At 43.0% G+C, this 14,862-nt stretch overlaps 1 protein-coding gene across 2 annotated transcripts in view; it reads left to right on the top strand.

Annotated features, from left to right (window-relative positions):
* The window catches only part of LOC110489401 (CUB and sushi domain-containing protein 3), a 660,686-nt gene that overhangs the window by 445,343 nt on the left and 200,481 nt on the right, over positions 1–14,862 (top strand). For both annotated transcript variants that reach the window (XM_036971422.2, XM_036971421.2), the window contains exons 24-25: positions 2,941–3,132; positions 9,137–9,263. In XM_036971422.2, the coding sequence (XP_036827317.2) occupies positions 2,941–3,132; positions 9,137–9,263 (319 nt within the window). The remainder of the gene's footprint in view (positions 1–2,940; positions 3,133–9,136; positions 9,264–14,862) is intronic.

The raw sequence follows: 14,862 nt of genomic DNA, 5'->3' as shown, positions 1-14,862 counted from the left end.
TCCGTAATGGCTCTGCGACCAAACGACCACCCCTCATCACTGTCAAACACTCCCTGAAACACTTCTGCGAGCAGGCCTTTCTAATCAACCTGGCCGGGGTATCCTGGAATTACATTGACCTCATCCCGTCAGTAGATGATGCCTGGTTATTCTTTAAAAGTGCCTTCCTCACCATCTGAAATAAGCATTATTGACTGTATGTTTTGTTTATTCCATGTGTAACTCTGTGTTGTTATATGTGTCGAATTGCTATGCTTTATCTTGGCCAGGTCGCAGTTGCAAAAGAGAACTTGTTCTCAACTAGCCTACCTATTTAAATAAAGGTGAAATAAAATCAAATAAATAAATTGGGACCTTGTCCTACACTGCCAAAAGGAAGATGAGCCTCTGAACCGGTTTCCTCTTCACGTGTCTTCTTTCTAAATCAAATCAAATCAAATGTATTTATATAGCCCTTCTTACATCAGCTGATATCTCAAAGTGCTGTACAGAAACCCAGCCTAAAACCCCAAACAGCAAGCAATGCAGGTGTAGAAGCACAGTGGCTAGGAAAAACTCCCTAGAAAGGCCAAAACCTAGGAAGAAACCTAGAGAGGAACCAGGCTATGAGGGGTGGCCAGTCCTCTTCTGGCTGTGCCAGGAGGGATTATAACAGAACATGGCCAAGATGTTCAAATGTTCATAAATGACCCGCATGGTCAAATAATAATAATCACAGCACCTCAGGAGTAAATGTCAGTTGGCTTTTCATAGCCAATCATTAAGAGTATCTCTACCGATCCTGCTGTCTCTAGAGAGTTGAAAACAGCAGGTCTGGGACAGGTAGCACGTCCGGTGAACAGGTCAGGGTTCCATAGCCGCAGGCAGAACAGTTGAAACTGGAGCAGCAGCACGGCCAGGTGGCCTGGGAACAGCAAGGAGTCATCATGCCAGGTAGTCCTGAGGCATGGTCCTAGGGCTCAGATCCTCCGAGAGAGAGAAAGAAAGAGACAATTAGAGAGAGCATACTTAAATTCACACAGGACACCGGATAAGACAGGAGAAGTACTCCAGATATAACAAACTGACCCTAGCCCCCTGCCACATAAACTACTGCAGCATAATACTGGAGGCTGAGACAGAAAGGGGTCAGGAGACACTGTGGCCCCATCCGATGATACCCCCGGACAGGGCCAAACAGGAAGAATATAACCCCACCCACTTTGCCAAAGCACAGCCCCCACACCACTCGAGGGATATCTTCAACCACCAACTTACCATCCTGAGACAAGGCCGAGTATAGCCCACAAAGATCTCCGCCACGGCACAACCTAAGAGGGGGGTGCCAACCCAGACAGGAAGATCACGTCAGTGACTCAACCCACTCATGTGACGCACCCCTCCTAGGGACGGCATGAAATAGCACCAGTAAGCCAGTAACTCAGCCCCTGTAATAGGGTTAGAGGCAGAGAATACCAGTGGAGAGAGGGGAACCGGCCAGGCAGAGACAGCAAGGGCGGTTCGTTGCTCCAGAGCCTTTCCGTTCACCTTCACACTCCCAGGCCAGACTACACTCAATCATATGACCCACTGAAGAGATGAGTCTTCAGTAAAGACATAAAGGTTGAGACCGAGTCTGCGTCTCTCACATGGGTAGGCAGACCATTCCATAAAAATGGAGCTCTATAGGAGAAAGCCCTGCCTCCAGCTGTTTGCTTAGAAATTCTAGGGACAATTTGGAGGCCTGCGTCTTCTGACCGTAGCGTACGTGTAGGTATGTATGGCAGGACCAAATAGGAAAGATGGGTAGGGGCAAGCCCATGTAATGCTTTGTGGGTTAGCAGTAAAACCTTGAAATCAGTCCTTGCCTTAACATGAAGCCAGTGTAGGGAGGCTAGCACTGGAGTAATATGATCACATTTTTTTGTTCTAGTCACGATTCTAGCAGCCGTATTTAGCACTAACTGAAGTTTATTTAGTGCTTTATCCGGGTAGCCGGAAAGTAGAGCATTGCAGTAGTCTAACCTAGAAGTAACAAAAGCATGGATAAATTTTTATGCATCATTTTTGGACAGAAAGTTTCTGATGTTTTTGCAATGTTACGTAGATGGAAAAAAGCTGTCCTTGAAACAGTCTTGATTATGTTCATCAAAAGAGAGATCAGGGTCCGGAGTAACGCCGAGGTCCTTCACAGTTTTATTTGAGACGACTGTACAACCATCAAGATTAATTGTCAGATTCAACAGAAGATCCCTTTGTTTCTTTGGAACTAGAACAAGCATCTCTAAAAGTAGAAAGTTTGCAGCCATCCACTTCCTTATGTCTGAAACACAGGCTTCTAGCGAGGGCAATTTTGGGGCTTCACCATGTTTCATTGAAATGTACAGCTGTGTGTCATCCGCATAGCAGTGAAAGTTAACATTATGTTTTCGAATGACATCCCCAAGAGGTAAAATATATAGTGAAAACAATAGTGGTCCTAAAACGGAGCCTTGAGGAACACCGAAATTTACAGTTGATTTGTCAGAGGACAAACCATTCAAAGAGACAAACTGATATCTTTCCAACAGATATGATCCAAACCAGGCCAGAACTTGTCCGTGTAGACCATTTTGGGTTTCCAATCTCTCCAAAAGGGAGTCTTTCCTGGCCACTGTGCTTCTACTTGTACGTAGTCTACACTCTTGGAAAAAAAGGATTTGAAAAGGGTTCTTTGTAGAGGGATAGGATTCTACAAAGAACCATTTCAATTACAAATAATTTGTAGACTGCAAATTGACTGCAAGAAGCCCAAACAAATGTTTGGGGGACAAACCAAAGAACTACTATTGGGTTCTATTTCTAACCTTTTTTCTGTAAGTCAGGTTACTATAGAGCCCTTTTTGACAACTGCCCATGAGAAAGGGGCTTTATAAATACATTTGAATGACTGCCCCCCCCCCCCCCCCCCCTTTCTTCCAGGCTTTGAGCTTTCCCACTGTGAGGACCCTGGGGTGCCCCAGTTTGGCTTCAAGGTCAACGACCAGGGACACTTCTCTGGAAGCACCATCACCTATAGGTGCAACCCTGGCTACACTCTGCACGGCAGCGGAATTCTCAAGTGTATGACCGGAGAAAGACGTGCCTGGGACAACGTCCTGCCCTCTTGCATCGGTAAGGGAACTAAGTAAAAAGGACTGTGCACATGTACATATACAAGCACACACAGACGTACTGTATGCACACATGCACACACTACCAACCCGCACTGGTAAACTCCTATGGTCAGGAACAACTGACATCTCTTAGCATAGCGGATTGGTAGACGGCTCCCTTCATCTATTTTCAACTAATATTAGCCCACAATGCTTCTCCCAGTTAACCTAGCAGCAGTCCAGTACTCCAGCACAACCCAAGCCCCTCCTCTTCTCTCTTTATGTCAAGTTAACCACAGAAGAAAAAGTAACCACGGGTCCCTCCCATTTGTCACAATGATCTAAGCTGCAGCCAATGTGCCTCACCAGCTGCATAATGTATTAACCAGGCTAGGGGAGTGCAGACCAGACCAGGCAGAGCTCCTGCAGGTCATTGATATGCTGCAGGAGAACAACCTGCACTGCAGGCTGCAGCTATGTAATATCCATTAATCAAGAGGGTTTAATTCAGCCTTATGTTGCACTATGTCCTCTTAATTGAACTTTGTCTAAAAATGTGCAGTGCTTTGCATTTCTTAAAGTGAATACAAATGTATTTGTTTTTTCCTTTTCTTTTGAATGAGTAATGTCTTGGAGAGATTGGTTTATGTGAAAGCTGGATTAAACTAGCCAATACAGATTGGAGATATCTTCAATCTCCGAGGTAGATTGTACAGATGACATTGAAGTTCTTGGTTGAAAGTGGGAATTTGTCCTCATTGGAGAAGGCACATGATGGGTATTGTGATAGCTATCGTTAGTTCCTTGATTATACTGATTGATCCTAATTAGATTCAAAGAAGGGTGCCCTTAGTGACTTCAAATCAGATTGGATCTCACTATGATTCAGTTTGAACTAGATCTGATTAACCCCATCCTGTCAGTCTCTTTTATGAGGAAGAGATACAATGTGCACTAGGACCAGCCTTTACAACAACAACAAAATGTGAAAACAACATGTGAAAACATGAATGGCCCCACATGAAATAGCTCCCATAGTCTGTTCTGGACTTGGGGACTGTGAAGAGACCAGTTGTACAGTGTTTCTTCTGACACATTGGTGCGGCTGGCTACCGGGTTAAGCGAGCAGTCATTGGTGCGGTGTGCTTCCGGGTTAAGCGAACAGTGTGTCAAGAAGCAGTGTGTCAAGAAGCTTGGCAGGGTCATGTTTCGGGGGACGCATGGCTCTCAACCTTCGCCTCTCCTGGGAGTTGCAGCGATGGGACAAGACTGTAACTACCAATTGGATATCACGAAATTGGGGTGAAAAAGGGGAGACAAAAATGTTACTTTCATATGTGGAATTGCAAGTTCCCAAGTGAAAAACAATCATATGTGAAAAACTAATTTGCAGTTTCACATGTAAGAAATCTACACGTGAAAGTTAGACTTGGTCTCTGGATTTAATACTAATGATGCTTTATTGCACATATGACCATAGCAATTACATTTTTTAAACACAATACTAGCCCTCCCAAAGAACTTCCCATATGGATACATATTATAGGCAAGCATATGAGCACATATTAGTTTTATATACAGTATATAGCTTCCTGGATGTAATATAAAGACTGTAAGTAGTTCAATATTATGCAGATTATTCCAGCCAACATCAATAATAAATACGTAATCATCTGACAGATATACAGTGGTGTAAAGTAACTAAGTAAAAATACTTTTTGGGGGTATCTGTACTTAACTATTTATATTTTTGACAACTTTTACTTTTACTCCACTACATTCCGAAAGAAAATCTGTACTTTCCCTGACGTCCAAAAGCACTCGTTACATTTTGAATGCTCAGGTAGGACAGCAAAATTGTCCAATTCACATACCTATCAATATCAATGCATTATCACACCTAATGCCTCTGATATGGCGGACTTACCAAACACAAATACTGCGTTTGTAAATTATGTCTCAGTGTTGGAGTGAGCCCCTGGCTGATTGTAAATAAAAATTTGAGCATCTACTTTTACTTTTTACTTTTACTCATGTATGACAATTGAGTATATTTCCCCACCACTGTATTTAATTGCATTTAAAATCAGATACTGTTTGGCGTTTATTCAAGTAGTAAGTGACTTTCACTTTAACTTGAGACAATTTCTATTAAGGTATCTTTACTTTACTCAAGTATGACAATTGAGTACCTTTTCCACTACTGCAGATTTGAAAATACTCTTATCTTCATATCTTCTTCAATTTAAAAAGTGGAGTCAGTCATTTTGAATGACCTTTGCAGGAAGTGTGCTTTAGAAATTGGATTACCTACCTTGAAGCTACCTAACTTTTCATATTTCCACCTTTTATTATAACAGATGAAATATTTAGCTATGTTTGATTCTGGTCCGCAGGTGTAGGAGGAGGTGTGAAGACTGAGGATGCATCCCAATGGCACTCAACTCCCTATGTAGAGCACTACTTTTGACCAGGGCCCATGTCAAAAGCAGTGCACGATATAGGGATAGGGTGTCATTTGGGATGCAGCTTTGGCAGACAGAGTAGAGCATGTGGTTTCTCAGCCAAGATAAGTAATATCCTTTGAGAGGGAACGTAATGCTTTTGAGAGCAAATGATAAATCAGCACTTTGCTCTGCACTTCCTCAAGTCTAAGTGATAGTGAAGTGTTTTTTATATAGCGAGAGATCAAACTTCGAAAAACTGTAGGGTTCTATCAAACTTTATTTAAAGTGCATTTACAATTGCAGCACACATTACAGTAATACAATACAGTACAATTAAAGAAGTAAAAGCATACAAGAGGCAAGGGTTCTATTTGATCAAAAGTCCTGGGCCCATGTCCACAAAGCATCCACAAAACATCTCACCAAGTCTGGAACCCTCAGGACCCTGAACAGCTTCTACATCCAAGCCATAAGACTGCTAAATAGTTAGTTAAATAGTTACCAAATAGCTACCTGGCCTATCTGCATTGACTCTTTTTGCTCTAAGGTTTTTGTCTCATCACAGACACTGCTGCTACTGTTGATTATCTGTCACTTATCTCCTGGTTACATATCTACCTCGATTACCTTGTAACCCTGCACATCGATACTAGTGTAACGGATGTGAAACGGCTAGCTTAGTTAGCGTGGGCGCTAAATAGCGTTTCAATCAGTGACGTCACTTGCTCTGAGACCTTGAAGTAGTAGTTCCCCTTGCACTGCAAGGGCCGCGGCTTTTGTGGAGCGATGGGTAACGATGCTTCGAGGGTGACTGTTGATGTGTGCAGAAGGTCCCTAGTTCGCGCCCGGGTATGGGCGAGGGGACGGTCTAAAATTATACTGTTACATTGATGCTGTTGACCCGGATTACTGGTTGCTGCGGAAAAAGGAGGAAGGTCAGAAGGGGGGTGAGTGTAACGGATGTGAAACGGCTAGCTTAGTTAGCGTGGGCGCTAAATAGCGTTTCAATCAGTGACGTCACTTGCTCTGAGACCTTGAAGTAGTAGTTCCCCTTGCTCTGCAAGGGCCGCGGCTTTTGTGGAGCGATGGGTAACGATGCTTCGAGGGTGACTGTTGATGTGTGCAGAAGGTCCCTAGTTCGCGCCCGGGTATGGGCGAGGGGACGGTCTAAAATTATACTGTTACATTGATGCTGTTGACCCGGATTACTGGTTGCTGCGGAAAAAGGAGGAAGGTCAGAAGGGGGGTGAGTGTAACGGATGTGAAACGGCTAGCTTAGTTAGCGTGGGCGCTAAATAGCGTTTCAATCAGTGACGTCACTTGCTCTGAGACCTTGAAGTAGTAGTTCCCCTTGCTCTGCAAGGGCCGCGGCTTTTGTGGAGCGATGGGTAACGATGCTTCGAGGGTGACTGTTGATGTGTGCAGAAGGTCCCTAGTTCGCGCCCGGGTATGGGCGAGGGGACGGTTTAAATTTATACTGTTACACTAGTACTAGTACCCTTTTCTTTCTGCATTGTTGGGAAAGTGAGCCTTTCATTGTTAGTCTATACTTGTTGTTTACAAATCATATGACGAATAACATTTCATTTGATTGAATGTTTGCCTTGTGAGGAATGAGCTCCACAGGACGTTGGTTTAGAGCATTGGTTTAGAGCATACAAGCATTTCACTACACCCGCAATAATATCTGCTAAACATGTGAATGAAACCAATAAAATGTTATTTGATTTAGAGGGAGGAGGCTTTCCACTCCCTCCCTTATCTAAACATTTTTTGTATTAATGTTGAGTATTAATGAACTAGCGATCTGCATTTTGTGAACTAAGGATGAGAGGTTGAGAGGGAGAGAGAGATTGAGAGAGAGGGGACTAAGGTTGAGATTGAGAGAGAGGACTAAGGGTGAGAGATTGAGAGGGAATGAGATATTGAGAGAGAGGGGACTAAGGTTGAGAGATAGAGAGATTGAGAGAGAGAGGACTAAGGGTGAGAGATTGAGAGAGACAGAGAGAGATGGGCATTTAAAGTTGGTTAATCAAGTGATAGTGGAGGTAGACTGATAATGGGCGGGTTATGTAAGCCTCAGCTGCCCTGGAAGCAGTCAGCAGGAAGCATTCAGCAAGAAAAGCATCAGCAAGAGAAGCAGTCAGCAGGCCTCATGTTCAGCGTTGGGCTCGTTTCCCGTGTGATTGATGTCCCGGAGCAGAACAAAACATGCCAGGCGGCAGGCGCACTGCAGCACACCGGGTTTTGGTGGCACCGAGACTGACACTGCCACACTACCACCACGACACTGTCGTCCTGTCAGGGAAGGTTTTGGGCTGGCTGCTTATTGCTCTGACAGTATTGTATCCCAGGTGGCACCCTATTTCCTATGTAGTGCACTATAGGGTGCCATTTGGGACGTAGCCCAGGAATCTGCAAACACTCTCGGCGCGTTATTGTTTTATTGAGATGATTCGCATGGCTTGGCTTCACATTCTCAAGAGGAGAAGTGTTACATTTGTTTGCAGCCACCCACTAATTATTTCCTCTCAGCTGTGTACGTGTGTGTGTACCTTTGTGTTGTGTACGTGTGTCTGTACCTTTGTGTTGTGTACGTGTGTGTGGGAGTAAGTGTGTGTATGGGTGTGCACTATAGGCCCTTGTCAAAAGTAGTGTACTATATAGGGAATAGGGTGCCATTTGGGACGCAGTCCAAGACTCCAAACACTCTCTGGCGTTATTGATAGTGGTGTAAAAAGTACCTTATTGTCATACCTAATGTAAAAGTAAAGATACCTTACTCAAGTAAAAGTGAAAGTCACTCAGAAAAATACTACTTCAGTAAAAGTCTGAAAGTATTTGGTTTTAAATATACTTAAGTATAAAAAGTAAAAGTGTAAATCATTTCAAATTCCTTATATTAAGCAAACCAGACGCCACCATTTTCTTGTTTTTAAGTTATGGGTAGCCAGGTGCACACTCTAAAACGCATACATCATTTAAAGGGAAGTATGTGTGTTTAGTGAGTCTGCCAGATCACAGGCAGTAGGTGACCAGGGATGTTCTCTTGATAAGTGAGTGAATTACTCTGACACTTTTGGGTGTCAGAGAAAATGTATAGGGTAAAAAGTACATTATTTTCTGTAGGAATTTAGTGAAGTAAAAGTTGTCAAAAATATAAATAATAAAGCTGAAGTACAGATACCCCAAAAAACGACTTCTGTCTGTATTTTTGCACATTCCACCATTGGTTATTGATTCATTGAGATGATTCACATGGCTCGGCTTCACATTTTCAACAGGAGCGGTAGACTTGTTACATTTCTTTGCCAGCCACCCACTAATTATCCCCCCCTAGCTGTGTGCGTACATGTGTGTTTGTGTGCGCGTGTGGGCATGTTCTTGTGTGCGAGCAAGTGTGCATACATGCATGCGCCTGTGTCCCTGTCCCTGCATGCATCTTATGCGTTTTGATTGTGCCACTGCAAAACTCAGCTGTGATACCCTTTCACAGTATCTCCTTTAATGCATCTCCATAGCAACAGATACATGTATATCCTGTTTTCATTCTATTTGTGTTGTTTCTCCTTACAGCTGAATGTGGAGGAAAGTTCACAGGCGAGTCGTCTGGACGTATCCTGTCCCCTGGATACCCATTCCCCTACGACAACAACCTCCGTTGCACCTGGATTATCGAGGTGGACTCTGGCAACATCGTTAGGTACTGATCAATTAGTATTCATCAAGAATCCTCCTTTTCAAGTATTCTCCTATCATGTCTCATCCCTGTGCATTTCAACAGCCAAGCCAAGACCAACTCTTGTAATATATGCCTAACAAAAGTACAAGGCTACAGCGCTCACGCACACACACACACACACACACACACACACACACACACACACACACACACACACACAAGCGTCCAGGCAAGAAGGTAGACATTCTCCAGTGCACCAGTACCCTGTTTTTACACTACTAGAAACAAAAAACAATGTTTTAAGTGAGAAGTAAGCATTGATCTAAAGCCAAAATTCACATGATCACCACAATGCCTACTTCCCTCATGCTCTACCAAGGTTCTCCAGCACACAGCTTTGACCTACCACAGTAGCTATGTTGGTCTATTGTACTTCAAACTATGTGTAGGCAGGTTGCTTGGGATTCAAACCTTCTCAAACAGCCCAATTCATACTCTTAGAGGAGGGGCTCCCACAATAATATGATTTGTACTGCATACAAGGTAAAGTTTTGGATTATTCACACACCACGCTAAGCCATTATCCCATTCCACTACTTTTCCAAGCTTTTTTTATTTTATGAAAGGCATCTTAGCTTTTATACTTATTAGACTATCAGGCTTGATTGAGTGATCTCTTTTGTCTTGCAGTAATTTATGTGCTACCTGCCGGTTGTTCTTTGCCGTTTAAATTCTAATTGATTTCAACCTTTATTTTAGCAATATATGTCACTGAGAAAAATATATATTTCATAATCACATCCTTTTTTGGTCAGTAGGTGGGCAACATACCAACAGGTGATGGATGGTGTGTTGGACACAGTCACTCTATTGGATCAACTGTGTAATATTGACACAATGTCAAAACCACTTGATTTGCAAACATGGTCCTGTTTTATCAATTGCTGTGCTGACCAATTCTTGTTCATTACCTTTGTCAAATTAATATGTAGCTGAAAGTTATGTTTCCATTTGTATTTATTTTTGCAGTCAAGATGGTGAGACACATTTAGGCCTATATCTATAACACAGGAGATTGATGGCAACTTAATTGGGGCGAATGGGCTCTTGGTAATGACTGGAGAGGAGTAAGTGGAATGGTATCAAACACATGGTTCCCATGGTTTCCAGGTGTTTGATGCCATTCCATTTGCTTTGTTCCAGCCATTATTATCAGCCGCTCTCCCCTCAGCAGCCTCCTGTGATCTAAAAATACATACAGTATAATGATAGATATACAGTGCTTTCGGAAGTATTCAAACCCCTTGACTTTTTTCACATTTTGTTATGTTACATCCCTATTCTAAAATGTATTAAATTATTTTTTTATCCCTCATCAAACTACACACAATACCCCATAATGACAAAGCAAAAACTGTTTTTTAGATTTTGCAAATGTATTACAAATAAAAAACTGAAATATGACATTTACATAAGTATTTTAGACCCTTTGGCAGCGATTACAGCCTTGAGTCGTCTTGGGTATGACGCTACAATCTTGGCACACCTGTATTTGGGGAGTTTATCCCAATATTCTCTGCAGATCCTATCAAGCTCTGTCAGGTTGGATGGGAAGTGTTGCTGCGCAACAATTTTCAGGTCTCTCCAGAGATGTTAGATCAGTCCGGGCTCTGGCTGGGCCACTCAAGGACATTCAGAGTCTTGTCCCAAAGCCACTCCTGCATTGTCTTGGCTGTGTGCTTAGGGTCGTTGTCCTGTTGGAAGGTGAACCTTCGCCCCAGACTGAGGTCATGAGCGCTCTGGAGCAGGTTTTCATCAAGGATCTCTCTGTACTTTGCTCCGTTCAGACAGATGCTGCCACCACCATGTTTCACCGAAGGGATGGTGCCTGGTTTCCTCCAGACGTGATGCTTGACATTCAGTCCAAAGAGTTCAATCTTGTTTCTCATGGTCTGAGAGTCTTTAGGTGCCGTTTAGCAAACTCCAAGCGGACTGTCATGTGCCTTTTACTGAGGAGTGGCTTCCGTCTGGCCATTCTACCATAAAGGCCTGATTGGTGGAGTGTTGCAGAGATGGTTGTCCTTCTGGAAGGTTCTCCCATCTCCACAGAGGAGCTCTGGAACTCTGTCAGAGTGACCATCGGGTACTTGGTCACCTCCCTGACCAAGGCCCTTCTCCGCCGATTGCTCAGTTTGGCCGGGAGGCCAGTTCTCGGATGAGTCTTGGTGGTTCCAAACTTCTTCCATTTAGGAATGATGGAGAACACTGTGTTCTTGGGGACCTTCAATTTTGCAAAAATGTTTTGGTTCCCTTCCACAGATCTATGCCTCGACACAGTCCTGTCTCGGAGCGCTACGAACATTTCCTTCAACCTCATGGCTTGGTTTTTGCTCTGACATGCACTGTCAACAATGAGACCTTATACAGTATAGACAGGTGTGTGCCTTTCCAAACCATGTCCAATCAAATGAATTTACCACAGGTGGACTCCAAACAAGTTGTAGAAATGTCTCAAAGATGATCAATGGAAACAGGATGCACCTGAGCTCAATTTAGTGTCTCATAGCAAAGGGTCTGAATACTTATGTAAATAAGGTTGTTGTGTTTTTTATTTTTAATACATTTGTAAAATTTAGAAAAACCTGTTTTCACTTTATCATTATGGGGTATTGCGTGTAGAGTGCTGAGGATTTCGTTTTATTCCATCCATTTAAGACTAAGACGGTAACGTAACAAAATGTGGAAAAAGTCAAGGGGTTTGAATACTTTCCCAAGGCTCTGTACATTATTATAATAGCAGGACAGTGTAAAGTACATTATCCCTCTGAAGAATATGAATTAGAAGGTTTGAATCCTAAGCAACCTGCCTACACATTGTTTGAAGTACAATAGACCAACAGAGCTACTGTAGTAGGTCATAGATGTGTGCTGGAAAAACATGGGTGAGGTCGTCATTGTCGTATTCATGTGAATTTTCTTTATTTTCTGCTTCAGAACAATGCCTCCTTCTCACTTAAAATATATTTTTTTCAAATTTCTATTGTTTTTTCACCGAAAGGTGATTATACAAAAGCATAATTCAACATACTGTAACACAGCAATACAAGTAAAAGTCAATTAGCCTATCTCAGAGATAAAAAGAGAGAGAGTGAAAGTCTGACAGGAGATCCTCTCAGAAATACAACAAGTAGAACTGATTGGACTTGGTGCTTCAATGGGAATGTCGGCTAGAAAAAAGAGAAACATACAGAAAATGTTTTATTGTCCTTGCAAAAGTCTAAATGTACATTTTAAGCTTCCCTGAAACAGGAGCAAGAAAATCATCTGCATATGATCTTTTTCAATTGGAATGCAGTTCTATTCATTCCACAGCTACATTGAGTTTACAAAACATTAGGAACACTCTTTCCATGACAGACTGACCAGGTGAATCCAGGTGAAAGCTATGATCGCTTATTGATGTCACTTGTTAAATCCACTTCAATCAGATGAAGGGGAGGAGACAAGAATGATTTTTAAGCCTTGAGACAATTGAAACATGGATTGTGTATGTGTGCTATTCAGAGGATGAATGGGCAAGAGAGAAGATTGAAGTACCTTTGAAGAAAGTATGGTCGTAGGTGCCAGGTTTGAATGGGTCAAGAACTGCAACGCTGCTGGGGTTTTCACACTAAACAGTTTCCAGTGTGTATCAAGAATGGTCCATGACCCAAAGGACATCCAGCCAACTTGACACAGCTGTGATAAGAATTGGAATCAACATGGGCCAGCATCCCTGTGGAACACTTTCGATACCTTGTAGTGTCCAAGCACCAACTAATTGAGGCTTTTCTGAGGGCAAAAGTGAGTGCAACTCAATATTAGGAAATGTTCCTAATGTTTTGAACACTCAGTGTTTTCTACTACTATAGTTCGCTCCCTTTTTTTCACGGGCTTCCAGGCATTTACTCATTCATTAACATGGATTTGGAATGAGGACTGTGTGGCTAGATGGGCATTTGTGGATCCACTTGTTGGAGAAGTGTGCCAGGTCAGTCGGAAAGCATCACAACCTCTCCCTTGACTACTGTCACATTACGTGGCTCAAGAGCGAGGAATGAAGTGAGGCAAACTCCTTCATGTTCTGCGCCAGCAGATGGCCTGTGCTGCTGCTCCCCCTGACATCATAGTCATCCACCTTGGTAGAAACTAATTGGGACACACAAAGGGGACAGCCCTGGTGTGTCAGATGCAAACCGATTCAGAGGTAGTCATCCGAACAACGATGGTCTACTCTGACATAGCGCAGCAGAGGAGTTTGATGTTTCAATAGGAGGAGGACAAGCGCATAAAGATGGCCCGGTGCTCTGTCACCCAGCTGATTTTAGCATTTCTCCATGGCAGGCGCATACTCACAATCCGCCCCTCTGCCATAAAGCACTGTGTCCCTGGGCAGTACTGTAAGGATGGCGTGTATCTCACGGATGAGGGCAATGTCCTCTTCCATGAGATCTGAGTGCTGGTCTCTCCTCCGTTCTAGCAAGATGCACAAAGTAGTACACACCACCACTCTCACTGCCACTTGCCTGCCTCTCCACAAACCCAAAGGCTCTTTTAAGAGCCACTTAATACATAAAAATTAGTGTGTGTGTTTGTGTTTATGTGTGTGTGTGTGTGTGTGTGCGTGTGTCGGGAGGGAGGGAGGGAGGGAGGGAGGGAGGGAGGGAGGGAGGGAGGGAGGGAGGGAGGCTGTCAAAACTATAAACGAAAGAAATGTATCCTCTGGGAGGCCCACCCACAATCTTCAGATCCACAGGCAGTAACTTTAACCACTACACTACGAATCCTGTTCTTAAAACATTGACTATGACAGACCAGTTAAATGGACAGTCTGGAAGATTTTGTTCCAAAATGATTTTGTTCATTCACTCAGTACTGGGTGAACATTTATTTATCTTGCTTGGTTAAAATACAATAGTCTAACACAGATGGTTTGATGACAACAGACTCTTTTAATCATGTAGCTCACCAAGTTAGCAAGCATGTCATTTTCTTTTGACTGCGCAAAACTTAAGCAAGCTGAGAGTAAGTTTGATTAATCTACCCCGTGGTACACCAGAATATGGCCCGTCAAGTCATCAGGCGGAAGTAGGAAGGAAAGGCGGGTAGTGTTTTTATCAAAAGCAATCACATTTCCATGTGAAAACACAGAATCCTACTCATTACCACACATGCTTAATTACCTCACTTTTGTTTTGCGCCTACTTTGCTGTCAGACAGAGCGGGGCACCTACCCAGCTAATCAAAATATATGTTTTTCATTTCTTGATTGTCTACAGTAGCCTAGGTTTGTTCACATAGATTTCTTATGACTGGCAGCATGATGCAAGCAGCTGTGTTGTTGCCGAGCAACTGACCCGGTGTTAGAACTCTGATCTTTGTCTAAAAAGATATGCTACCATCGTCAAAAATGCTACATAAAGATAGCACATTGTTGGTTCTTAATGGGCAGAAATGAGCATGTGAGAGCAATACATTATAAATGTAATCAAAACTGTTTCCCGACAAACTTTTTTCCCCCTAAAACTAACGGACGGCTCATGACGAGAGGAGGGGAGTGTGTTTGTACCTCCAATCAAAT

The sequence above is a fragment of the Oncorhynchus mykiss genome, chromosome 30 (assembly GCF_057628025.1).
Source record: "Oncorhynchus mykiss isolate SJ-2025 chromosome 30, ASM5762802v1, whole genome shotgun sequence".
Classification (NCBI taxonomy): Eukaryota; Metazoa; Chordata; class Actinopteri; order Salmoniformes; family Salmonidae; genus Oncorhynchus; species Oncorhynchus mykiss.
Note: the sequence above shows the minus strand (reverse complement) of the source record. Positions and strands in the feature narration are given on the sequence as shown.